The sequence below is a fragment of the Nematolebias whitei genome, chromosome 17, assembly GCF_014905685.2.
Source record: "Nematolebias whitei isolate Nwh7 chromosome 17, NemWhi1, whole genome shotgun sequence".
Taxonomy (NCBI): Eukaryota; Metazoa; Chordata; class Actinopteri; order Cyprinodontiformes; family Rivulidae; genus Nematolebias; species Nematolebias whitei.
In genome coordinates this window covers 13,650,388-13,664,020 of record NC_056514.1, presented here as the reverse complement: position 1 = coordinate 13,664,020, position 13,633 = coordinate 13,650,388, and the positions used below count along the sequence as shown (strand labels likewise).

At 40.8% G+C, this 13,633-nt stretch overlaps 1 protein-coding gene across 1 annotated transcript in view; it reads left to right on the top strand.

Annotated features, from left to right (window-relative positions):
• dnah9 (dynein, axonemal, heavy chain 9) overlaps positions 1-13,633 on the top strand; it is a 428,033-nt gene that overhangs the window by 13,976 nt on the left and 400,424 nt on the right. The window contains exons 3-5 of the mRNA XM_037691599.1: positions 6,650-6,711; positions 6,824-6,954; positions 7,107-7,318. Of these exons, the coding sequence (XP_037547527.1) occupies positions 6,650-6,711; positions 6,824-6,954; positions 7,107-7,318 (405 nt within the window). The remainder of the gene's footprint in view (positions 1-6,649; positions 6,712-6,823; positions 6,955-7,106; positions 7,319-13,633) is intronic.

The following is a 13,633-nucleotide window of genomic DNA, read 5'->3' as shown; positions in this document are numbered from 1 at the left end:
TGCTTCGTTCTGGTCTTGTACCAATCTGGGTTCCGCTAGTCATTACAAGAATGGGCTCAGGAATACTTCCAGAAAGCATTGTCAGTGAACACAATCCACCGTGCCATCCGCCGTTGCCAGCTGAAACTCTACAGTGCAAAGAGGAAGCCATTTCTAAGCAAGCTCCACAAGCTCAGACGTTTGCACTGGGCCAGGGGTCATTTAAAATGGAGTGTGGCAAAATGGAATACTGTTCTGTGGTCAGATGAGTCACGATTTGAAGTTCTTTGTGGAACACTGGGACGCCATGTCATCCGGACCAGAGAGGACAAGGATAGCCCAAGTTGTTATCAATGCTCCGTTCAGAAGCATGCATCACTAATGGTAAATGGTAAATGGACTGTACTTATATAGTGCCTTTCTATTTTATTTCAAGACACTCAAAGGGCTTTCCACTACAATCTGTGTCCTCATTTACCCAGTCATACAGCACTCTACTAGATCTCTACAAAGATAATTTAACAAATCATTCTAAAGAGACTAATCAGAGCTTTATCACATTTGTACACCGATGGGACACACATCAGAGGCATTGAGGGGTTCAGTGTCTTGCCCAGGGACACTTCGACATGTGACTGCTGGTGGATTTGAACCTCCATCTCTCGCATTGGAGGACGACTGCTCTAACCACTCAGCCACAGCCGCCCCATGGTATGGGGTATATTCTCATGGTATGGGGTTGCATGAGCGCTTGTGGCATGGGCAGCTTGCATGTCTGGAAAGGCACTATTAATGCAGAGAACTATGTTCAGGTTGTAGAACAACATATGCTCCCATCTAGACGTCATCTCTTTCAGGGAAGACCCTGCATTTTTCAACACGATAATGCCAGACCACATTCTGCAGCAATCACAACATCATGGCTACGTAGGAGAAGGATCCGGGTACTGAAATGGCCAGCCTGCAGTCCAGATCTTTCAACTATAAAGAACATTTGGCGCATCATAAAGAGGAAGGTGCGACAAAGAAGGCCCAAGACGATTGAACAGTTAGAGGCCTGTATTAGACATGAATGGGAGAGCATTTCTATTTCTAAACTTGAGAAACTGGTCTCCTCTGTCCCCAGATGTCTGTTGAGTGTTGTAAGAAGAAGTGGGGATGCCACACAGTGGTAAAAATGGACTTGTCCCAACTTTTTGGGGATTTGTTGACGCCATGAAATTTGGAAACAACAGATTTTTCCCTTAAAATGATATATTCTCTCAGTTTAAACTTTTGATCTGTGATTTGTGTTCTATTCTGAATAAAATATTAGATGTTGGCACCTCCACATCATTGCATTCAGTTTTTATTCACATTTTGTTTAGTGTCCCAACTTTTTTGGAATCCGGTTTGTATTAATGATACTTAAACTGGCCTTAGGACAAACGATGTTTCCTTAAACTTCACATTTTCTTGTTCAACCTTTTAAATCAGTCACTGCAGATGAGTGATTCTCAGTTTCTGTAAGATTTCTGCAACTGGAGAAGGCATTTCTGTTTACTGGTTAACTTCCTCAGCTGTCTCAGGTTTTAAGGGTCAATCCTACTCCATGTTTCGGCTCCTTTCACAGATCAGATCTTATAGAAGAGCACTTCTAAAGAGCAAATGTTGTTTTGGGCCATTATCTTGTCACAGGACTCATGAGCTTTAATTGAGACCAGACTTTTTGACAAATAGGAGCAGGTTTTGTTTCAGATGCGTCATATTTCATTGTACCCAGACCAGTGGCGTAGTCTACATTTTTGTAGTATGTATACTGTGCTTAGAAACTAATGTACACTAATTAGTGCAATCTAATCGTCAATTTATTTTGATTTTTAAGCATATTGAACATTTCCAAATTTATCTGCTTATATTTGAATATATATATTTTTGTATTTTGGTAACTGTATTTTTCTTTATTTATGAATCGATTGTAACTATTTTCACATTATTCAACAACCAAAATTGATTTTGTTTTTTAATTTAATGGCTAGGTATTAAAAAAAAAAAAACATTTAGCCCTCCCCACTACCCAGTTATGTTGCTCTTATTTTGAAATGTAACCGGAAGTTTTGTGTTCAGAGAGGCGGAAAGAGAAGTTATGGAGACGCCGCTAATGTCAAACCGAGACGCTGCCAATGTGGAACCTGAGATGGCGCTAACATCGAACCGAGACGCTGCCAATGTTGAACCTGAGACGCCGCTAATGTTGAACCGGTTAACACCATAGACATAATATGTCTGTGGTTAACACAAACTGATTTTTTTTTGTTCAGCCCTTTTTTTTGTCCAATCAGATGTGGCCTGCCAGACACACCCATTTTTCTATAGTCCAATCAGATATGCCCCCCCCGGATACGCCTCATCCAGTCAGATGCGGCCTCCCAGATAGGCCTTCCAAATTTGTCTGCAGAGATACATACTTCAACATTTTAGAGTTACCAATCAGCCTAACATGCATGTTTTTGGTCTGTGGGAGGAAACCGGAGTATCCGGAGAAAACCCATGCTGCATAGAGAGAACATGCAAACTCCACCCAGAAAGGCCCCTGGCCGGGATTTTAACCAGCGACCTTTTCACTGAGAGCCAACATCTCTACCAAATGGGCCACCATGCCGCCCTAAAATATAATGAATCTATAAACATAATATAATAAATAATAAAAAGTTTGGATTTTAAGGCAGTTAAATACTGAGGTGGATTTTTACGCAAACGAACATGAATGGTCATAAAGTCAAAGGTCGATACGGGTTATAAAGAAATGTATATCACCAGCTGCCTTTGAAGCCACTGTTTTAGTGGAAGCTCATCTTATGTTGTAAAGGAATGGAGTTTTAGCTGTTTTAGAAGAACCAATAATAGATGTCAATTACAAAAAATACTTAGCTGGAGGAAGCAGGCGCCATGAAGAACTATGATCTCTTTCAATGTTTCTTTACTTTTCTCTTGTAAAGCTACAGAAGAGGTGGAGACTGTCAGGAAATAACTCTTTGAAAGCCTTTAAGAGAATTTTTTGTTGTTTTTGAAATCACGTTCCATTAAGTTAAATAGTTAAAATGTTAACTGCCATGATATCTGTCAGAAAGCTCATAGTGTGGCAAAGGAAGCAGAATTTTTCATCCAGCTAGGCTAAAGGCTAGCCAAATGAAGGTCTGTTTTTTCAGGCCTATGAAAGAGCTCTCTAGAAAATGGCATACTGGTCTGAAAGAACACTGTATTAGCTACACTGCCTTTAAAAAATATTCACCCTTTGGACTATTTATGTTGGGTTTTTTTTGCTCATAAATTAGTTCTGGTTAGTTACATTGTCCTACTTCACAAATAAATAAATAAGTACATAAATAAAAAACGTATTAAATGTCTTTGCCAATGATTTAATGTAATCAAAGTAATGCCAATTAATAGAAAAATATTAATGTAAAATATGTGACTGCTTAAATAATCACCCACTTTAAAGTCATTGTTTTAATTCAGGTCAAAGAGAAGACTATTGGAACGGTTTCCAAGGCCCTAAACACCCCCAGGTGTCCTGTTACATCATTTATCATGAAATGAAAGAAATATTTAACATGTGTAAATCTACCAAGAGCAGGCCATCCTCACAAACTGAGTGACTGTTAATGTGAATGAATATGAATAGTACATGAATAGAGAATACAGATGACTTGTGGGAGGACTTGAGGAGCGCATATTTGTCAAACCCAACCATAAAGACAAGAGCAGGTCTCAGGTTTCAGTTTTCCAGCACATAATATGCAGGCTCGAATCTAATTCACAGAAGGGTTCACACCAATCTGACCTTTCATCCATGAGATCTGCCTTTGGGACCAGGTGAATAAAAACCCTAATGACCCTTGGGTGCAATTTGAGTGAAAATAATTTACATGTGAAATTAATCTGCAAAAATGTATCGAATCACTGCAGTTTAAAAGCTTGGAGATCCACAATTTTTAGTGTGAATTGAGTAAGCTCCTCTGATAGAAAAAAAAAAGAAAAGAAAAGCACCATCTCATCATTTTATGAAAAACTTCTTGGATTACTGAGAATCTGCTCCAACATGAAAGTGGCAGACGAAGGAAGTTGGACGGCCGTAATATCCGATCCCCCAGATGGCACCACATCAACCCCCACCCCCCGCCATTATTCAACAGTTGATAAAACCACATGAACAAGGGACTTACTTCAGGAAATCTTGTCAAACTCTAAAATACAGAGTAACATTTATAAATAGCACTTCAAACTTCAGTGAGCAGAATGAAGCGTCATGTTGACCTTGTCTGGAGGTGATGCTGCCTTCTTTAGACTTCATCTGGAATTGAGCTTCACAGTGGAAACAAACAGATGGACCAGTATTCAGTATATTTGTTGGAAGAAATGAGATCAAAGAGGAAATCAACCATCCAGACTGTTAGCAACAACTCTAAAACCTGTTTCTGTGATGGTCTGAGTTAAAAAAAAAAATCTGTATGCCTCTTTATAATTGTCTATTGTTGTCCATTGTTGTCATCTTTCTTTGTTGAAATCAGGTCTCTCTTGTAAATGAGTCCTCGAGGCTCAATGGGATTTACCTGTCTAAATAAAGGTTGAATAAAAAAGGTCAGTTCATTTCTTACAGCCAAACAAACATGGTTTAAGTCATGTAGAAGCGTGACAATGAACACGAATGATGCAAGGCAGTGAGCCCTACATGGTACCCCTACTACCCCCAACATGCTTCTGGTATATGAAAAATAATGTAAAAGCATGCTGTGTTACATACAACAGAGAACCCTGTATATGTGGATGAACAAAAAACATAAAAATGTGATGCAGGAGCACAGAACAATTATTTTAATGCAGGAAAATATGTTGAGATCTGAGAACATTTTCTTCTTTAGGACATTTGCAGTAAAAAATCCTGCCATTTGAAAATTACTTCTTTCAATGTACAAAAATAGCTAAAATTACTCCCTTCAGAAAACATTATTACCATAATCATGTCATGATTTTTCTCCAAGTACAGCATAATGTAACCTCTATGTATAACTAAACTTTAATACATGAAAGTGTTTTTATGCTCATAATGCCATGCTTTGGCATTTGTCAGTGTAAAAAAATTGTTTTGTAATTCTAAACCCCGTGTTTAATTTGTAAACCATATGATGCCAGAACGCAAATAGCAAGAGGGGGTTCGGGAGTCTGCCCCCAGAAAATTTTGAATAAAGTAGATGCCATTTTCTGCATTCTGATGTATTTCAACAGGTTGTTAAACATCTACATTTACCAACAATGTTCAGTCAGGTCATCTGGACGGTGGCTTTTTTGGCTGAGATGTTTTGTCCTTCATTCAAAGGACTTCTTCAGTCTGAGGAGACACAAATAAACTGGAGTCCCACAAATACCACACTCCCATAGTGGAAAAAACTGTTTACTGGTGATAACGGAATGACGGATGAGAGGGCGGGTCCAGAAACCATTTTTTCAGCAGCAAACTGTTTTTTTTCCCACTATGGGAGTGTGGTATTTGTGGGAGTCCAGTTTGTTTGTGTCTCCTCAGACTGAAAAAGTATTTTGGATGAAGGATGAAATGTCTCAGCAAAAAAAGAAACGGTCTAGATGACCTGACTGAACATTGTTGGATTTGTACCTGGATTAATGAGCATGGACTTTGGTGCATCTAGGTTTACCTACATAAGTAAACACTTGATTCAATAACAGTTTGAGACCAACAAGAAGTAGCCTGACCAATAGCTCTCCTTGTGTGAACAGAGCACACTCCACTTATTTCATGCATCCTAATTCCTCCCCCACCACCACCTTGAACTGGGCAGAAGTCCAAATTGTTGGGCATACCTCACTTGACCGTTCCAAGCCCGACTCTTCTCCTCTGAATTCACTGTCCTCCTCATTGTTGTCCTCCTCCCCAGGTGAAACCTCCAAGCGCCTCCACAGGCTGTTCACGGCAGTTGGCTGTGGGATCCTACCCGGGTATAACAGCTCAATTAGCTTGGTGCTAGCCCACACCACTCCACCTGCTCCAGTAACTCCATTGCCACTTCATCTGCTTCAGTTCTTGGTTGTTTGGTTGTATGAGAATACTTTTTTATGAAAGTAAATTAGACTGTCTTTTCAACATTTTGTTCGCTGTTATTTGACAAATTGGTGTTTTGATACTTGTACGTCATATGATCACCCATCAAACATTTCTCTCATTGTATTTTAAGAAACAATAAACATTATATTAATGACCCACTTAAACTGTAAAACTGATTTGCAATTTAGGTGTGCTGTTTAATTATATTTTTGTGTTTTTAATTAAGTTGCCCATGACTGAACTTTTAGGGGCAGAGATTTTTTAAGGGTAGAAGCAGAAATTCTTACATAAAGAAGCAACTCTGATGTGATATTAGGAAGCTCGTAAGTGGCTGTTGTGTTTAAAATGAGTGTTTATGTAATTATTTTCAGATTACATATCCAATGTAACTTTTATTCATTCAAGGCAGTCAAATTTTTTCATAACTTTATTATTTGTAAGTAAGTCTGAGAGTTACCGAATCCTGTTCCGGCAGGATCCAACTCAAATTAAGCCCCGGTTTTGGATGAATTTTGCACAAACTCATCAGCTGGTATAGTCGTAACCTGGATTATTATGTTCTATTTCGTACAGGCTTCGCCCTTTAAGGCCCTCGCTAGTGGGTTTTATCCCATCACGCGAAGCGTAGCACTTCAGTGCTACGGACGAAGCCTATACGAAATAGAATCTGGGGTTACAGTACGTAACCAACGTTTTTCTAAAATCTGATTAAAACTCTTTTTTTTTTTTCTTCCCCTTTCTTCTCAGATCTGCAGATTTGGAATCCATTCAGTCTCAGCTAAACTCCCCTAAAGTGAAAATGATGTCTCTGGTATTGGAGGCTGCAGAAAGCAGCTACTCTCCTGCTCTTCAGAGCATGCAGCAGGATGTTGTTGCAGGTAAAAGCTCAGAAGAAACGTGTGCTTCATAATAAACTGAATAATAATTTATGGTTAATCATAAAGAATGTTTTTGTCTGTGAAGTGTCAAGAGTAAGAAAATACTGCAGATCAATCACCCATTTATCAATCATCATGTCTCCATTCAGCAGCTTTGGAGGAGGCAAAAGACATTTGCTTGTACCTGACTCCCCTGCAGCGTTTGCTTGAGGACATGGACAACATGGAGTTTCCTGATATCAAAGGTCACATTAAACCATTAATGCACACAGTTTGCCTGGTGTGGGCCAACTCCAAACACTACAACACCCCAGCACGTCTCATCACTCTTTTGCAGGCGACATGCAACCTCTTCACCCAACAGGTTGGTGGAGTTTGTTCTTTTTCTCATGTCTTTTGTCTGAGAAGTTCATTAAAATCGAACTAGTGTTATGCTGGAGAAATTCTCTCGTTCTCTGACGTTTACTCAAAAGGACCACTCTCACGGCAGATGAAGGTTTTTTACCGGTATTTTACTTGCAAGCTCAAATTTCAGGACATGTTACATATATAAACAGACAGATGTATATGCATGAAAACCCTTCACAGAAAAAAAGCTACAAGCTGTGTTATCTTCTCCTTTTATACCCTTCTCAGTTCAGAGTTCATTACAGTTCAGGGGGCGTCCTTGAGGCCAGCTGCAGTCTTCTTTTTTTTCTTTCTTTTTTTGTTTAAAGAAAAAAGAAAAAAGAGAAAAAAAGGGAAAAAAGGAAAAAGAAAGAAAAAGAAAAAAAAAGCTGCTGTCTTCTTGGGGGGCGGGGGGAGTAGTGGCACAGAGGCTAGAGAAGGTGGGCCTGTGATTGGAAGATCGCCGGTTCACGCCCATGTACCGACAACATCAAAAATGTGGGTGAGGTAGTTAAAGTACCCACACTTGCCCCCACACTCATTCGCCCCACTCTGGGCCCATGAGCAAGGCCCTTAATCCCCATCTGCTCCTTAAATAGGTCTCTCTTGAAAATGAGTTCTCGTGGCTCAATGAGACTACCTGTAAATGAAAAATTTTTTTACACAGCACTCAACATGTGATTCATGGGCAGAGATAAGATACTTTGGGAGAAAACCACTTCTTGTTCTCAGGGCAGAGGAGAAGAATGTTCTCAGCAATAACAATAAAAACATCCATAACCTTTGACCAGAAATTATTTGACATTCTCTTGATTTCTCTTTTTGCATAACTCCAAAAACACCATAGCTCTGATTAGCAAAAGTAAAATATTTAATTAAAGGGGTGTTTTCAAAAATCCATGTGAGGGGGGCCTGGGTCTGAAGTGTCCCCTCAAGTCAGTCGGCAAAAAGCCTTTTCTTATCACCTCTAGCCTATTATACCTAATCACATTTCTTCTGTCTCCAGGGGTCCAGTTTTGATCTATTTAACTAACAAAGAGTTGACTCGGGTACTTCATGGCATCATAGCGGAGGTGTTTACCCAGATAGTACGGACTGAGGAAGGCAAAACTCAAAACCCTTTTAGGATGTAAAGTGATTTATTTATAGTGATTAAATTAACAGTAGTGTGTACAGGTGGGATTTCCTGGGAACCCTGGATGGGTACGAGAGAGGTCAGAGGCTGTGAGAAGCAGTTAGATATTGAAGCCTGTAGGTTTCTTACAGGACGTTGATAGGAGGGCCCAATAGAGAGGAAGGTGGAGGGTTCCAGATCCAGGAAGTCCAGCTGAGAGGAGTTCAGGTGGAACATGGAGACAAGTGATAGGAAGGCAGAGGAGCAGCTGAGGAACATCCACAAGGAGGACTCGTTACTCACAGGTAGGTACAGGAGTCGAGGATTTAAGGACAGTCAGTTTGGTCCAGGAAAGGAGGCGCAGGAACCAGTACACAAGGAAATAACACAAGGAGGCCAATTGCATACATACCAGAAGGTAAGTAATGCTCCAGTGAGGAAGGAAACTCTTCTGCAGCCTCTTATAGTCCTGGTGGTGATTAGTGGGATGACTGTCAGCTGTAGCTTGTTGGCACTGTCTCAGGGACCAGGAACCTGTAGAAAGAACTGGAAACCCTACACATGGTAAGTTTTAAAAAGTTGAAGATGTGTTGCGGGTGATGTTTAGTGATTATCAAACCAAAACCTCTGTTGGAGATATTTAAACATTGTTTGTGTTCAAAACAATGTGGGTTCAGATAAATTTGAATTCAAAAATTTGTACTGGGTTAGAATTATCATCAGTGGAAAAACGTCCCTCACCAGATGTCCCACCCTCATTGAGTTTGTTTATGTCCCATGGTGGACAATCCCAGCACACCTGGAGGAGTTCCTTTACGGGCAGTCAGTGTTATGATAAATTTCATTTTTTTGGTTGTGTCAGTGTGACACTTCAAGTTCAGCTTGAAAGCAAAATAAATAACTAAAGTGTAACCTGATTGTCCCCTACTGAAAAGTGAAGATGGGGAATTGGAAATACCCTCTGTCCGTTTTGTGAACATGATAACTTGAAAACAAGCTGAGGTACAGACTTCCATTTTGGTGTGTGGCTGCATCTAGAGGCATACGAAAAGTCTCTATGGAAAATTGAGTTGATATTTCAAAATTCAAGATGGCCACCAAGCCGGCTGCCCCTATCATTAGAAGACATTGTACTGTATATTCTAGTTTTATATTGCTTAAATGTATAGTTTCCTCAAATGACTAAGGTGTCTGAAGATTAATGTATGGTGGCCAAGGCCACCCTCTGATGTGGTCGTTGTACCTGGCGATGGATATAATTTCTCCCTCCACTCGCCAGGATTTGTCACTCCATGCCGCCTCAGAAAAGCAAAAAAAAATAAATTTAAATAAATAAACTACCTTTCTTCCTTACACAGTATAACTTCTATCCACTTAAATATAGAGTAGTCCCTAGTTTATTGCTGGGGATTCAAACCCTGAAGACCTGCGATAAGTGAAAAACTGTGAAATAGTAATAGTAGTACAAGTAGTAAGTCTTCTTCTTCTTCTTTTGGCTTTTCCCTCTTCAGGGGTCACCACAGCAAGTCATCCTCCTCCACCTCACTCTGTCCTCACTCCAACTACCTTTATGTCCGCTCTAACTGCATCCATATATCTCCTCTTTGGCCTTCCTTTTTGTCTTTTTCCTGGCAGCTGCATTTATAACATCCTTCTACCAATATACCCATGGTCCCTTCTCTTGACATGTCCAAACTATCTCAATCTGGCCTACCTAACTTTATCTCCCAGTTGTTCAACCTGTGCTGTACCTTTGATGATCTCATCCCTAAACTTATCCAGCCTTGTCACTCCTAAGGAGAACCTTAGCATCTTCATTTCTGCTTCTTTCTCCTGTCTTTTTGTCAATGCCACTGTCTCCAGACCATACAAAATAGCTGGTCTCACCACTGTCTTGTAAACTTTTTCTTTGACCTTTGCTGACACTTTTTTGTCACAAATCACTCCTGAAACTTTTCTCTATCCACTCCATCCTGCCTGGATTCTCTTTTTCACATCTTTACCACATTCCCCATTTTCCTGGACAGTCGACCCCAAGTACTTGAAGTCCTGTACCTTTGTGACCTCTGCTCCTTGTAGCCTCACTGTTCTACCGGCCTCCCTCTCATTCACACACATGTACTCTGTCTTACGACGGCTGACTTTCATTCCTCTTCTTTCAAGTGCATACCTCCACTTCTCTTCCACCTGTTCCCTGTTCTCACCACAGATCACAATGCCATCTGCAAACATTATTGTCCATGGGGATTCTTGCCTGACCTCATCTGTTAGTCGGTCCATCACCAGAGCAAACAAGAAGGGGCTCAGAGCCGATCCTTGATGCAATCCCACCTCCACCTTGAAGCTATCTGTCACTCCTACAGCACATCTCGCCACTGTCCTGCTGTCCTCATACATATCCTGTACCAGTCTAACATACTTTTCTGCCACTCCAAATTTCCTCATGGAATACCACACCTCCTCCCTCGGCACTCTGTCATATGCTTTTTCTAAATCCACAAAGACACAATGGAGTTCTTTATGACCTTCTCTGTACTTCTCCATCAGCATTCTCAAAGCAAATATGGCATCTGTGGTGCTCATTCTTGGCATTAAACCATACTGTTGCTCACAGATAGTCACCTCTCATCTAAATCTTGCTTCCACAACTCTCTCCCAGATCTTCATTGTGTGGCTCATCAACTTAATTCCCATGTAGTTGCTACAACTCTATACATCACCCTTGTTCTTAAAATTGGGCACCAGCACACTTATTCTCCATTCCTGAGGCATTTTCTCACCCTCATATATGCCATTGAATATTTGAGTCAAAAATCTCACTACTATTTCTCCAAGACATTTCCAAATCTCCACTGGTATGTCATCAGGTCCTACTGCCTTCCCCTTCTTCATTCTTTTCAGAGCTTTCCGGACTTCACCCTCACTAATCTTTCCCACTTCCTGGTCCACAGTTTCTATAACCTCCACTCTTCTCTCTTTTTCATTCTCTTCATTCATTAGCTCCTCAAAGTACTCATTCCATCTTCCCATTACACTCTCCTCACTTGTTAGAACATTACCATCCCTATCTTTAATAAGCCTAACCTGCTGCACATCCTTTCCAGCCTGATCCCTCTGTCTTACCAATTGGTATAAGTCCTTCTCGCCCTCTTTAGTGTCCAGTCTCCCATACAGCTCATAGTACGCCCTCTGCGTTGCCTTAGCTATGTCCCTCTTTGCTCTACGTCCCATCTTCTTATATTCCTGTCTCCTCTCTTCAATCCTCTCACTGTGATATTTCTTCTTGACTAATCTCTTTCTTTGTACGCCGTCTTGCACTTCACTATTCCACCACCAGGTTTTCTTATCATCCATCCTCTGTCCAAATGACACACCAAGTACCTTCCTACCTGTCTCTCTAATCACTGTTGCTGTAGTAGCCCAGTCATTTGGAAGCTCTTTCTTACTACCCAGAGCCTTTAACAGCTCCTCTCTGAAATTCTCACATCTTTTCTTCTTCAGCTTCCACCATTTGGTCTTCTTCTCTGATTTTACTCTTTTTCTCTTCGCAGCTGTGGCTGAGTGGTTAGAGCAGTCGTCCTCCAATGCGAGAGTTGGGGGTTCGAATCCACCAGCAGTCACATGCTGAAGTGTCCCTGGGCAAGACACTGAATCCCTCATAGCCTCTGATGTGTGTCCAAACAGTGTATGAATGTGATAAAGCACTATTAGTATCTTTAGAATGCTTTGTCAAATTAGCTTTGTAGAGATCTAGTAGAATGCTGTATGAATGGATAAATGAGGCACAGATTGTAGTGTAAAGCGCTTTGAGTATCTTGAAATAAGATAGAAAGGCACTATATAAGTACAGTCCATTTACCATGTACCATTCTTCACAACAACAGTTATTCTACATACAACCATCCGGTGCTGTCTGGCCACGCTCTTCCCTGCCACAACCTTACAATCCCCAATCTCCCTCAGGTTTCCTCTTCTACACAGAATGTAGTCGACCTGCGTACTCCTTTCTCCACCCTTATAGGTCACTCTATGTTCCTCCCTCTTTTGGAAATATGTATTGACTATAGCCATTTCCATTCTCTTAGCAAAATCCACCACCATCTGTCCTTCCTCGTTTCTTTCCTTGACACCAAACCTACCCATCACTTCCTCATCCCCTCTTTATCCTTCACCAACATGTCCATTCAGGTCTGCTCCAATCACCACTCTCTCCTCTCTATTACTCACTCAACCTTTATTTAAACAGATAAGTCACATTGAGCCTCGAAGACTCATTTACAAGTGAGACCTGTTTGGACAGACAATAAAAGTGGTGAAAAATTACTTCATCCAGATCTTTCCAAAATGTATCTTTCTCCTCCTCATCACATCCAATCTGTGGAGCATAACCGCTGACGATGTTTAGCATCTGACCTTCTACTTCTACCTTCAGGCACATTACCCTATCTGACACTCGCCTCACCTCTACTACATTCTTTGCCAACTCCTCCTTCAGAACCACCCCAACTCCATTTCTCTTTCTATCCACACCATGGTAAAACAGTTTGAGCCCTGCTCCAATACTGCGAGCCTTGCTGTCCTTCCACTTGATCTCTTGGACACAAAAAAACATCTACCTTTCTTCTCTGCATCATGTGAGCCAGCTCTCTACCTTTGCCTGTCATTGTCCCCACATTTAGAGTTGCAACCCTCAGTCCTACATTTTTCACTTTCCTCTTCTCCCTCTGTCTCCTGACACGTTTCCCTCCTCGTGGTCTTTGACTAACAGTAGCACAATTTCCGCCAGCACCCTGTATGTCTACAGCACCAGTGGCGGTCATTGTTAACCTGGCCCTCGACCCATCCGGTATGTTTTCGCTTTGATGAACTCGCATTATGGTTTTGGCAAGTGTTTTGCATCGAATGCCATCCCTGATACAACCCTCACCATTTACCCAGGCTAGGGACTGGCACAAGAGATACACTGGCTTGTGCTCCCTAGTGGCTGGTTTAACAAGTACAAGTAGTAAGTAGTAGTTTATTTTAATATATACACACATATATCTATCTATCTATCTATCTATCTATCTCTATCTATCTATCTATCTATCTATCTATCTATCTATCTATCTATCTATCTATCTATCTATCTATCTATCTATCTATCTATCTATCTATCTATCTATCTATATATATATA